Genomic DNA, 12,703 nt, shown 5'->3' with positions numbered 1-12,703 from the left:
TCATTTCTAGATGGGGTCAACTGAGGTTTGACTGATCACAGAAGCCTTTGCCATTGACAACTGCAATGACGATAACTGAGAAAACACAATGAAGTTATATAACTGAGCAAAGTCTTTCTAAGTGTTGCTAGCTTAGTTCATAAATAATGTAAGAGGTTCTGGTTCGTTTTATTTAATTTTCTATGTTAAAACTTTATGTTCATGCCCTTGTTTCCTCATGATAAGTATCTCACCAAGACAGATTACCAGAGGTGGGGCAAAGTCATTATTTTGCAACTCACAAGTAAGTCTCAAGTCTTGGCACTCAAGTTGTGAGCCAAGTCCCAAGTCCTAAATGTTGAGTTTAAGGTCCTAAACAAGTCATTATGGTCTCATCATTTAATTTAATGCCCCTTCAAAATTTGAACAATGGAGTAGTGGTTAATATATCGAATTCATGCAATCATGAATGCGTTTTAAAATCTTTATTTTTTTATGAATTGATTCAAAGCGGATATGTAATTATGGAAATGACGAGTTGATTGGCGGCACACTTTTTAAAAGCTTTTAATCTTTGGGCTTGGTGAAAGTATCGAGTCTTTCAAGTCAGAAGGCTCAAGGTCAAGTCATAAGTCATGTGTTAAAGTCAAAATCCAGTTGCAAGTCTTTTTCAGTTTTGTCAAGTTTAAAGTCACCAAATTTGTGATTCGAGTCTGACTTGAGTCCAAGTCATGTGACTTGAGTCCACACCTCTGCAAATTAGTCATAAACTTCCCTATTTGACAATAAACTTCAACTTGAACATGATCTCGAGCTAAATGTTTTGGTTTTTTTTGGGGGGGGGGTTTGGTCAGGTCAAAGTCATCCTTTTGGATATCCTGGAGAAACTCCCTGAGGAGTACAACATGGCCGACATAACTGCAAAGACAGTAGATCGCAGCCCGTACATCCTCGTCTGCTTCCAGGAGTGCGAGCGCATGAACGCCTTGCTTGCAGAAATAAAACGCTCCCTAAAGGAGCTGGATCTGGGCCTGAAGGTTTGGGAGAGCTCTATTTTTAGCATATGCTGTGTTACACAAACAATTAACTTTCTATTTTTCTTATTTGAAGATGAACAATTGTTTCCTTACGTGTAAATGAAATTCTCTTTCCATAGGGAGAACTCACCATCTCTCCCAACATGGAGGCCCTGCAAATGGCTCTCTTCACTGACTGCGTTCCAGACTCCTGGAGCAGACTGGCTTATCCCTCCTCTAAGACACTCACTCACTGGTAACTACATATAGATCATACTGGTCACGTACATGTACATCATACACCTAACTAGTACATCACCATAGGGTGCATTGTACTGTGCCCTCAAGTGTGTTGACAAAACTACAATGACCACTAATTTTTTTTTCGGTTGTTTGTTTCTGTTTTAAGAACCACTCACATCAAGACCCGAATCTAAATGTTTTTATCAGTCATGGATATAAGACAAAATTAACTGTGGTCATATAATTGTACTCTTATACCCTTGCTTTGGGTTTCAGGAACTCAATTGTCCTATCTGAAAATGTCATGTAAACATGAAGTAAACATGGAGCTAGCAGTGTGTTTAACTTGGCATTTGTAGTGATTTTGGTTAACTGAATGTTCGGTAGGTTTACTGATCTTATGAGTAGCTGTTGTGAGTTGGACAGCTGGACCCAAGACCTTGTTCTGCCCGCGGTTGTCTGGCTTTCTGGGTTTTTCAACCCTCAATCCTTCCTCACCGGTGAGACCTTCTGACTGTTACGATTCCCACTTACAGATCTGTCATTCATAGAATCAGAAAAAACCCAGCTGGGTTTGATCACATATGCACAAGTTTCAGATATTTACACAAAATTCTTCCAGCTATTAAGCAAAGTATTGCCCGTAAGAATCGATGGCCACTGGACAAGATGACTTTAACTGTGGATGTAACCAAGAAGAATAAAGAGGACTACGGCCATCCGCCTCGAGAGGGTGCCTATGTCCATGGACTTTTCATGGAGGGTAAGAATTTAATCATCCCCTTGTCAAATATCATGTCAACCTTTTTTTGCACCAAATACGAATAAATAAAAGAAAGAACAACTAAAAAAATGTGTGAAAGTTAAATAATAAATACATTTTAAAAAGAATGTTCAATCACTCAACTCATTGCAACAAGATCAAGTCTAAAATGAGCTGGATGGTTATCTGTAAGTCAACTTGTGGTCATAGTTTGTGCTGAAAACTTTTTACCCATTTAAATTATCTTTGCAAGGGCGTCCGGGTGGTATGGCAGTCTATTCCATTGCCAACCCACACGGGGACAGCAGTTTGAATCCCCGTGTTACCTCTGGCTTGGTCGGGCATGCCTACAGACACAATTTGCTGTGTCTGTGGGTGGGAAGTCGGGTGTGGGTATGTGTCCTGGTCGCTGCACTAGCACCTCCTCTGGTTGGTTGGGGCGCCCGTTCAGGGGGGAGGGGGAACTGGGGGGAATAGCGTGATCCTCCCATGAGCTACTTCCCTCTGGCGAAACTCCTCACTGTCCGGTGAAAAGAAGCGGCTGGTGACTCCACATGTGTCGGAGGAGGCATGTGGTAGTCTCCAGCCCTCCCCGGATCGGCAGAGGGGGTGGAGTAGAGATTGGGACGGCTTGGAAGAGTGGGGTAATTGGCTGGATACAATTGGGGAGAAAAAGGGGGGAAAAATTGCACATCATTCAAAAACCTTTTGGATCTTCAGTAATTCAGTGGTTGGGCAGAATTTTGTTGAAGTATTCAGCCTCTAAGGTTATGACATTTTGTTTTTGTGTTTTTTCAGTGTTGGGCTAGGGTTATTGTCTGGGAAATGTTGTAATAATAATAGTAACTTTATTTATATAGCACTTTTCTAAAACAATGTTACAAAGTGCTTTATAAAACAATAAAACCAGGAAAAGCAAAAATAAGAGTAAGACCAACTAACTAAGAGTAAAAATAAAAACAGTATAAATAAATTAAAAGAAATATCAAACATTTGTAAAAGCTTTCATAAAAAGAAAAGTTTTAAGACAAGATTTAAAAGAAGTTAAGAGACTTGATTTGTCTTAGTTCGACAGGAAGAGAGTTCCATAGTGTGGGGCTCTAACAGCAAAAGTCCGATCACCCTTTGTACAAACCGAGACCTGGGAATGACCAGCAGGGCTCCATCTGCAGATCTTAGTGGTGGAGGGGGCATATACCAGGTCAATAAATCAGAAGTGTATGTAGGAGCAACACCATTTAAAGCCTTAAAAATGAGCAATACATTTTTAAAATCAATTCAAAATATAATGGGGAGCCAGTGTAGGGAGGCAAGCGCAGGAGTGATAAGGTCATGCCTCTTTGTTCCAGTAATGAGCCGAGCAGTGGCATCTTGTACCAACTGCGACGGTGGAGTTGTCTGAAAGATTTCTCACTCATTTTGTAAATAAGGTGGAGAATATCAGGTCCCAAATCCAGCCAGGCTCTTGCATTCGTTCCATTCCCCTTGTTAATTCTGCCTCTTTTACCTAGTTTCACCCCATTACAATTTCAATGGTAGAGAGTACAGTCTCCAATATAAACTCCTCCACCTGTATCTTAGACATAATTTCCACTAAGCTGCTGAAGGAAGTATTTTCAACTATCAGCCCCATTATTCTGCATATTCCAAATTCTCTGGCCTCTGGTTCTTTTCCAGACAGTTTTAACCATGCTTTGTTCACTCATCACTCATCACAGATCCCCTGCCCCTAGGTAATTACAGACTAATCTCCAAATTGTCTTTTCTATATAAGGTTCTGGAGTAATTTCTAATCAATTTATTTCTTTTATGAACATTTCTTCTTTTGGCTTGTTCCCTTTGTCCCATGGGTCACCACAGCGGATTTGATACTTTCCATTGGTACCCTGTGAGGGCACAGCACCGATGGCGGTTGTTGTTAACCTGGGCCTTGACCGATCTGGTATGGTCTTGTCAATCCGCATGATTTGGCAAAATTTTATGTTGAATGCCCTTCCTGACACAACCGCTAACCCTATGGATGAACACTAAGTGTTTTTAACTGTTTCCAGTCTGGTTATAGAGCACGTCATAGTACCAATACAGCTCTAGATAAGGTCACTAATGACTTACTGCTGACTGCAGACAGAGGGGACTGCTCGATTTTAGTTCTTTTAGACTTTAGTGCTGCCTTTGACAAAGTCGATCACATCATCCTCTTACATCACTTAGAGACTTGGGTTGGCATCAAGGCTTATTACACTCTTACCTCACCAACAGAACTTTTTCTGTTGTTCTGGGCAACTCTACTTCCTCGATGGCTCAGTTGAGTTGGGGTGTCCCTCAAGGCTCAGTTCTTGGTCCCCTTCTCTTTTTTATATACATGCTGCCGCTTGGCCAGGTCATTCAAAATCAATACCATTTTTATGCTGACGACACTCAGTTATACATGCCACTGAAATCCACAGATCCTAGAGCCCTAGCAAATCTCACAACTTGTCTCTCTGACATTAAATCTGAAAAATTCTCAAATTTAATGATGATAAGTCTGAGGTAATTCTGTCCGGTCCCGAAAATCCCATCAGCCCTTTTGTTACTAATCTTAGTGGTCTGTCAGGTAGTCTTAAGCAGGGACCATTAATAACAGATTCACAATCCTTAAGAGAACTTTAGGATTGTGGTTATTTCTTGATTTTAGTTCAGAGAAGTACGTTGATCTCACATCCTTAACCGCCTTTTGGTAAATTAACATTTGGTTTTTAAGGGTGTTATGTGCTAATTCAGACTTGTTGACCTTCCACTGTCGTTCTGATTTTCTACGGCGTCTTCTTAGGGCACGAGTGCTCATATTCTTCATACATTTTGTAACTCCATTGTAATTCTGTTATCCTCTTTCAGTGTTGTATTCTGTAAATTATGTAAACAAAACATCCATTGCACGTTGTCTATCTTGGGAGAGAGAGCCCTCCTCTGTTGCTCTCCCTGAGGTTTCTTCCCATTTTTTCTCCCTGTTAAAGGTTTTTTTTTTTTTAGGGAGTTGTTCCTTATCCAATGCGAGGGTCTAAGGACAGGATGTTGTGTTGCTGTAAAGCCCCTTAAGGCGAATTTGTAATTTGTGATATTGGACTATACAATTAAAATTGGCTTGACTTGATTGTGGTCATTCAGCCAGGGGAGGTTATTTGATTTTTGTTTCCTAGTTTTAAATGGTGCAATTTGGTCGAGGATGGCTAGACACCGATCATTGAATGAATTTAACAGTGCATCTGGATTGAGGAGGGATAAAGAGGGATTAAAGGATGATGAATGAAAAGCATCACAGAATTTAACTGCAGATTCAGCGTTGAGAATGCAAGAGCATGTTTTAGGATAGTGACCAGGAATAGCGAGCTGTAGTGGGACTTTGAAAATGACAGCTGGTGGTCACATCCACCAGATTAAGACATTCGTGAGAGAAACCAGATGAGAGTACAAGGTCTAAGATGTGGCCTTTGGAATGTGTGGCCTCTTTAACAGATTGAATGAGGTTAAAAGAGTATAAGATCCAAAAAAAAAAAAAGGTGAAGTACCGGGGCACAGCTTTACTTTGTGAATATAGCACATCCTACAATACTAAATGTGACTAATTTTTATCAGTTTTAGGTATTTTAAAGAGTAACTAAACCCTTTAGACCATTTTAGTGAGTTTACCGACATCTCCTAGTTAAAAACCATGTTAAAAATGTAGCAGGCGGGTCTTGGTACTCTGTGATGTTAGCATAGCAGGATAAACACAGCTGCAGATAATAACATTAGTAATGGATCTGTTGGATTTATCAGCATTGACAGTACCATTGACAGCTGTTAGTGCTGGCTCTGTCAATGCTGATAAATCAAACGGAGACATTATTAATGTTATTAGCTGCAGCTGTGTTTACCCTGCTGTGCCAACATCACAGAGTACCAAGGGTTAGGATTTGTTTGTATACATATCTTGACTTTTTTTAATACCCAACAAACCTAATTGCCCCTCAGGGATGAATTCAGTTGTATGTTTTACTATATTAAATAACCACCATTGAAATAAAGAAGACGTACTTTAATGTTTGAGTATTTGCAACACTGTCCATTTTGCGGACCAACCTGAGCGTGCTGTACATTTCGCCTCCCTCAGGAGCACGCTGGGACACCAAGAGCGGCGTCATCACAGAGGCCATTCTGAGGGAGCTGACGCCGGCCATACCTGTCCTGTACATCAGGGCTGTGCCCGTTGAGCAGCAGGAGCTGAGAAACACCTACGAGTGTCCGGTGTACCGCACAAAACTCCGTGGACCCACCTTCATCTGGAGCCTCCGTCTCAAAACCAAGCAGCCGCCAGCCAAGTGGATTATAGCCGGGGTGGCGTTACTGCTGTCTGTATAAGACATCCTGGTATACTGGAGGTGGACAAGGACTTTTATTTTGTCTCGTTTCTTTTCAGGATAAAGATTGAGACAAGATTTTTTTTTTTAAAGATCATGTCTACATAGTACAAAATACTAATTTTTTAACAGTATTGATATAAGAACAGTGAATTGCAATTTTCTCTTGCAATGTTTTAAAATAATCACTAATACAGCTTTCCTGAGATCATGATCAATATACTTTGTATTTCTGTATTTTATACTTATTTTTATTGTACTCAGTGAAAGATGGACAAAAAAAGACATTTTCCGCAGTTATAATAAGTATAGCAAAGTGCTGCTTCAGTGTTATGTTCATGATGTGTTTTCAGAGATTTTGAAAATACTAAATAAATATGATGGCACAGCTCTTGAGACTGGTAAACTTGTTGTGTGTACGTGTATTTAAATAAGGGTGTGTGTCCAGCGGTGTAAGACCTCTCCCCTGAGATGGTTTTTGTCTGGGCATGATTTGTTGGGAGCTTATGTCTCCATTTGAGACCATGTAATTCTGGACTGGGAGCATATTTTATTGGAAGGTCAAGATTAAAAAAGCTCTCTGGCTGCCCTCTACTAACTGAATGATACACAATGCCGTCTGGAGGGGTCCCAGCCGGAATTCCCAGGAGAAGATGAGCATTGGTCGCCATTGACTTTTAAATGAGGCGCATCTGACATTGACCTTTCATATGGCAGAGGCAGCATACTAACACACTAATGCAATTCATTCGGCGCGGCCCCGCTGGAGAAACCTATTCAGAAGGCTCTCTCTGATAGCTTTCTATGAGGAGCATTAGATTATCCATCCTTTATCTGTCCGCACCCTGCGTCGGGATCTGATTAACTTTACATTGAGCCAAATAAAACCGTACGTTTAATGAGCTCATAGCAACACAGACATCTTATCTTAAAGGGTTGAATTGGTAAAATTGACTTCATTGGCATGGTAGGTTAATTTTGTATCAGGGAGATGACCAGATGAAGTCGTGCCAGAGTGTTGAGAGTTCGGCTCTGATCAGGCGGACCAGGGGCCAGAGTGTGATGCATACTATGATGACCGCTGTTTGTCAAAGCTGTGATTTAAAATTCCAGGGCTCCCAAGTCAAGGTTGCCATCACACTGAAGAAAAGATGATCTACAAAGAGCTGAGCTGACCAAGATTGCAATTTTACACAATCCTGGAAACTAGCCATATCTGTTCTCAATAAGGAGTGCACTGACTTGGCTGAAAAATAAGCAAAAATTATGTCTGGCACTCTTGAATGTGTGGCAACTTTTACTATTTCGAACTTCCTCTGATCCAAGATCAAGAGTCAAAAATTTTATTTGTCACGTACACACAAGTACAAGTCCCGAGTGCAGTGAAATGAAAAAAAGGTACGAACTCTGGGATGTGCAAACAACAAAGTACAACAGGTACACACGCATTCCAAATTGCAATATAGGGGTCGGACCCTTTAGTCGACTGGTTAACGTTATCGCCCGCGGTGCAGAAGATACGGGTTCGCGTCCCGGCTGTGGTGGTTCCCGGGCTGCCCCCCTAATTCGCTACATTGGTTGCAATATATGATCCATTACATGAACAAAATTGTTTGGATATTAGCAGAGAGAGGGTGATATTGGAGAGTGAATGCACTTTAAATCCAAGGAGAACCTTAACTCCACATTTACCACTTCAACACCATTGTTTTGGTGGAGGAAAGGTGCAATATTATCAGCTAAAGAAGCGACGCACATTTTGACAGTACAAATTACAGTATTTAAAGTGTTTGACATAAATCACCACGGTTATCGTTTCATTTGAATTGTTTTTTTTCCCCCACCAGCACATACTGTAATAGCTGTTGTGTTTTTCTTAATTTCTCCCTGGATACGAAGTGCCTACTGCATTGTCAGGGACTGGGGGGGGGAATTGATTTCTGTGCATTGTATCAAGGATGGGGGGGAGGGGGATGAAGAATCACCCCTTCCTGCACTTTCTCTTCATCTGCCTTCTCTTCCTCTCATTAGCACGCCACGGCGACTAGCCAGTCATTTGGTGACAGGAAAATGATACCGTTTCTGGAAGTGTTTGGGAGGAAATGGCAGGGTGCGGGGCCCCGGCGCGGCGGGAGGTCGTGCCACAGATCATCATGGTGAAGGCCAACAGGGACACCTGGTTAAAGCCAGTGAGGGCATCCAGGTCACACCTCCGCCTCAGAATCCAAGAAAGATGCTGCTTACTGGTGGCTTTTTTATGCTATCAGACTTAGCGAAGAACTGCTTGGTAGCATTAAAACATTAAACCTTAGAAATAAGACATCTACTGTATTTGATGTAAGTGATTATGAGCAGTAAGTAGGACGGTCTCAAGGCAAATATATTGGGTTCTTAATTTATGCATAACAGCACCAATTTTACAGTTTTGCCCATGGCGCCGCCAACGGCGCAGATCTCACCACAGCCACAAACATGGAATTTTCTCGACTATTTTCTGGAGGGGACATCAATAATATCACCAACATATATCAAATTATCTGCTGTAACAGACAGGCATTCAATTAGCTTAAATATATATTAATGAATCAATTGTAGGCCACCACTATACATATTTACCTATTTTACAGCGCCACACATCCACAAATGCAGCACCGTTCATTCTGCAACTTTACACAAATGACAGTACCTCTCATACAGGTGTCCTACTACAACCGTGAAACCTTACCTGAGACGCCCCCATCTCTGTCCCTCTGTGTGTTGCTGCTGCTGCTGCCCTCCACAGATTGTTTACTGTTGTTGTCTATTGGCACAATCATTGAACATTTGTATAGGACCTTCATTCATCTTCTACGTGGATTTTGTCAACTAGTATTTGGGGTCTTCCTGCTTACACAGTGGCCTTTTGAGACTACAAAAACGTCCTGATATCCACCTTTTTTCTGTTCTCTGCCATGTTATGTTAAACCCTGACCTGGCTGATAAACACACACACACACACACACACACACACACACACACACACACACACACACACACACACCCTAACCTTAACCTAACCCTAATTCCAACCTTAACCCTAGAACCAAGTCCTAACCCTAAAATAGACCCTTTTACTTGTGGGGCCCTATAAAATGGCCCCACAAGTTAGGTGGTTTCTGGTTTTTCTATACTAATGGGGACATTTGGTCCCCATTAGGATAGTTAAACATGGCACACACACACACACACACACACACACACACACACACACAACACAGGTTAATTATGGAAGGAGTTAATATAACTTAATGCAGATCTATGACATAATGAGCAATGGGTGTTGATGTGGACTACTGGAGGCTATAACGTTAGCATAAGTTCACAGTAGCTAGCTAATGTGAGCTGGCACACATTTATATAGCCAAGTAAAAGTTTATGATAGCTAGACGATCGTTACCATGTAAGATGTAGCTCATCCACGTCCACTTTAAACACTGAACATCGGAAACCAGAATGAGTCTCTGAATTTTTAAATTACTGTAACTACAGTGCTTGTCTCAAATAATGGCCTGTCTCCACTCAAGGCCGGGGGCCAAGCTACGCTGTTCAAATACATGCCGAGGCTGTTATTTGAAGTTTTACAGTATGATCAGTGTAACATTAGCTAGCAAGTTAGCTTAAATATGGATCTGGCTGGGGATAAGTTTATTCAGTTGAGGCGGTAAACACTGCGTGGTTACCTTTTTAAACATTTTATTCTGCTGATGGGTAGACTTTAGGACTAGTCTATACACGTGTTCCCTCGTTTACATGCGCCAAATGTGCGTCCGCAGACTGTGAGGCAAAACGGGGCCACGAGTCTTGCGTTTGTAAACGTTACTGCCTTCATTTCGAAGAGATCGTCATGGAGAGACTGATTTAAAACGAAATGAAATCTTGTGTCAGGATGTTTGAGGTCACAATTTGACCCCAGCCTCGATCTCATAACCGTACAAACAATTCAACTTTTGTTGAATACAAACAATTCAGCTGTACAAACAATGAAGCTGCGAGGGCTTACCTTTGATTTGATGAAGCAAAACTTGTTTTCCTTGGGTAACGGATGGTAAAAGCAGTCTTGAACATGTCCACTAAGAAAGTAATCGTGTGTTTCTAAAGACTTGTATGCCTTCATTGATTCTTTGGTAAAATATACTTGGTGTGATCTATGAGGTCTTCAGTCACATCCCTCCAGCCGATGTTTGGCAACTTGGTGACGTCACTTGTCCACTGAGCTTCAGCAAGCATAAACGGATCGGGACGGTTTTCTCCAGTGCTTGGCGTAAGTTTCGACTCGTAATGCTTTCTGTCTGTATTCCTTGCTTAGACCTTCATCATATTCTGAGATTTCAAATTTCTAACTTTTCTCCGTTTAATTTTAAGTTTTACACGCGTTCATCTGTGAGTGTCATAGGTACGCACGTTGTTTCTCGGCCATGTTTTGCCACACGTTCTGCGCGCGCATCTTGTTTACAACGCAGCTTTTACGTCACGCGATAAGGGGTCTGGGTCTATGGTCCTAGCAGTCACCAGTCACACTAACCACCACTGTCACTCACTGAAGAAACAACTCTGACGTGCTTCAGAGACACTAGAGATCTGGGAAATGTATAGCAGCCCAAAGTATCCGGAAGGAATAAATTGTTAACTTAATTTCCCAAATCTCTGCTTAGTTTAGTATATGCAGTGGTTAAGGCCACTGAGCAGGATACACTTGGGGGGGGGGCATTAACAAAACCTTCAAAAAGTGATGTTCTTATGTATGAATTATGTCATAACTGGAGGCATCTTCTATTAAATACATACTTTCAATTGCATAATTTATTTAGAAATAATTTATGATGTGTGTGTGTGGGGGGGAGGCAACGTCATGTTTTCCAGAAGTTGGAGTCCGACCCCCCCCCCAGGATCTGCTCCCAAAGACGCAGTGGAACTGTCGCCGTGGGCTATGCGTCGCATATGTGGTCACTCACCCCTGGACTGTGGTGAGGGGGACTTGGTTGGGCCGTTTAGTTCTGTACAGACGTTTAGTGCAGAGCGCACCGCCTTTTACGACTGTGACGGCACAGCAATTAAAGGGACAGTACACCTAGTTTTCGCATCTGGGGCGCCGTTTGTCGGGATGGTTTGGTGCTTGTTAAGAACCGCGTTGTACAAATGTGTGTGTGTGTGTGTTACAGAGAGGCCGTGTGATTTCACTGGAGATGCAAAAAAGGTGATATGTACACGAGTTTTAGAAAGCAGTTTAAGTCGTGCGATGCTGATCGATGAAGTGTACTGTAACGTGCACGGATAACAAGACACGCTGGCCGCTGGCTTGCGGGTCTGAGCCTTTAGTCTAGCGGTTAGCGATGTCTCCTGCGGTGCGGGCAATACGGGTTCGCTTCCCGGCCGCGGCAATTCCTGTGGTTGCGTTGTTCCCCCGAATTCGCTACAGTATTTATCATAAAGTATCTAAAAGCTGACATATGATCCTGTGGATGGTGCTAACACATTCTTACCCTTCTGAATCAGTTTTACTACTGTTTCACATGAGCTGACAGTGACAGTGATGTACACAAACTTGTGATTTTGTGTTTTATTAGACGTTCATGTAAAAATGTATCATGAAGAAGGAAGCGTGTCACTGAGTAATTGTTGTATAGAGAATATTTGATCACATGTATGGCAGAAATGCTAGTCCATCCACGGTTCCCCATGACGTACAGACCAGCCGAAATGTCAGTTATGGTCTAGACATAAAACAGGACGTGAAAAGGAAATAGTAAAGCAAATAAATAATTCTGGAAATATTAATAAAATAAGGAATAAAAGTAAAATAATTTTTAAAAAAAATGGGCGGCACAGTGGCTGAGTAGTTCGTGCTGTCGCCTCACAGCAAGAAGGTCCTGGGTTCGAACCCCGGGGTTGTCCAACCTTGGGGGTCATCCCAGGTCGTCCTCTGTGTGGAGTTTGCATGTTCTCCCCGTGCCTGTGGTGCCCGGGTGCTCCGGTTTCCCCCACCATCAAAAGAAACATGCATGTTAGGGTTAATACTCCTGCCTGTGCCCCTGAGCAAGGCAGTGGGAAAAGAACTGGAGTTGGTCCCCGGGCACAGCACGAAGGCGGCAGCCCACTGCTCCTAGCTACACACATCACAGCTAGGATGGGTTAATTTGCAGTAAATGAATTTCCCCAAGGGGATTAATAAAGGAAACTTAATTTAAAACTTAATTAAAGTCTATCTATGCAGTTTACTAGCATACAGTATATAAAGTTAATCAACTGTACATTGTTGGAGGGATTTGAGGGGGAGGACGAAAGCG

The 12,703-nt window shown here is 42.0% G+C and overlaps 1 protein-coding gene across 1 annotated transcript in view; it reads left to right on the top strand.

Annotated features, from left to right (window-relative positions):
- LOC130118574 (dynein axonemal heavy chain 11) overlaps positions 1 to 6,381 on the top strand; it is an 87,945-nt gene extending 81,564 nt beyond the window's left edge. The window contains exons 78-82 of the mRNA XM_056287015.1: positions 834 to 1,016; positions 1,136 to 1,251; positions 1,626 to 1,738; positions 1,861 to 2,001; positions 6,134 to 6,381. Of these exons, the coding sequence (XP_056142990.1) occupies positions 834 to 1,016; positions 1,136 to 1,251; positions 1,626 to 1,738; positions 1,861 to 2,001; positions 6,134 to 6,381 (801 nt within the window). The remainder of the gene's footprint in view (positions 1 to 833; positions 1,017 to 1,135; positions 1,252 to 1,625; positions 1,739 to 1,860; positions 2,002 to 6,133) is intronic.
- Positions 6,382 to 12,703: the final 6,322 nt, after the last annotated feature.

The sequence above is a fragment of the Lampris incognitus genome, chromosome 9, assembly GCF_029633865.1.
Source record: "Lampris incognitus isolate fLamInc1 chromosome 9, fLamInc1.hap2, whole genome shotgun sequence".
NCBI lineage: Eukaryota > Metazoa > Chordata > Actinopteri > Lampriformes > Lampridae > Lampris > Lampris incognitus.
Note: the sequence above shows the minus strand (reverse complement) of the source record. Positions and strands in the feature narration are given on the sequence as shown.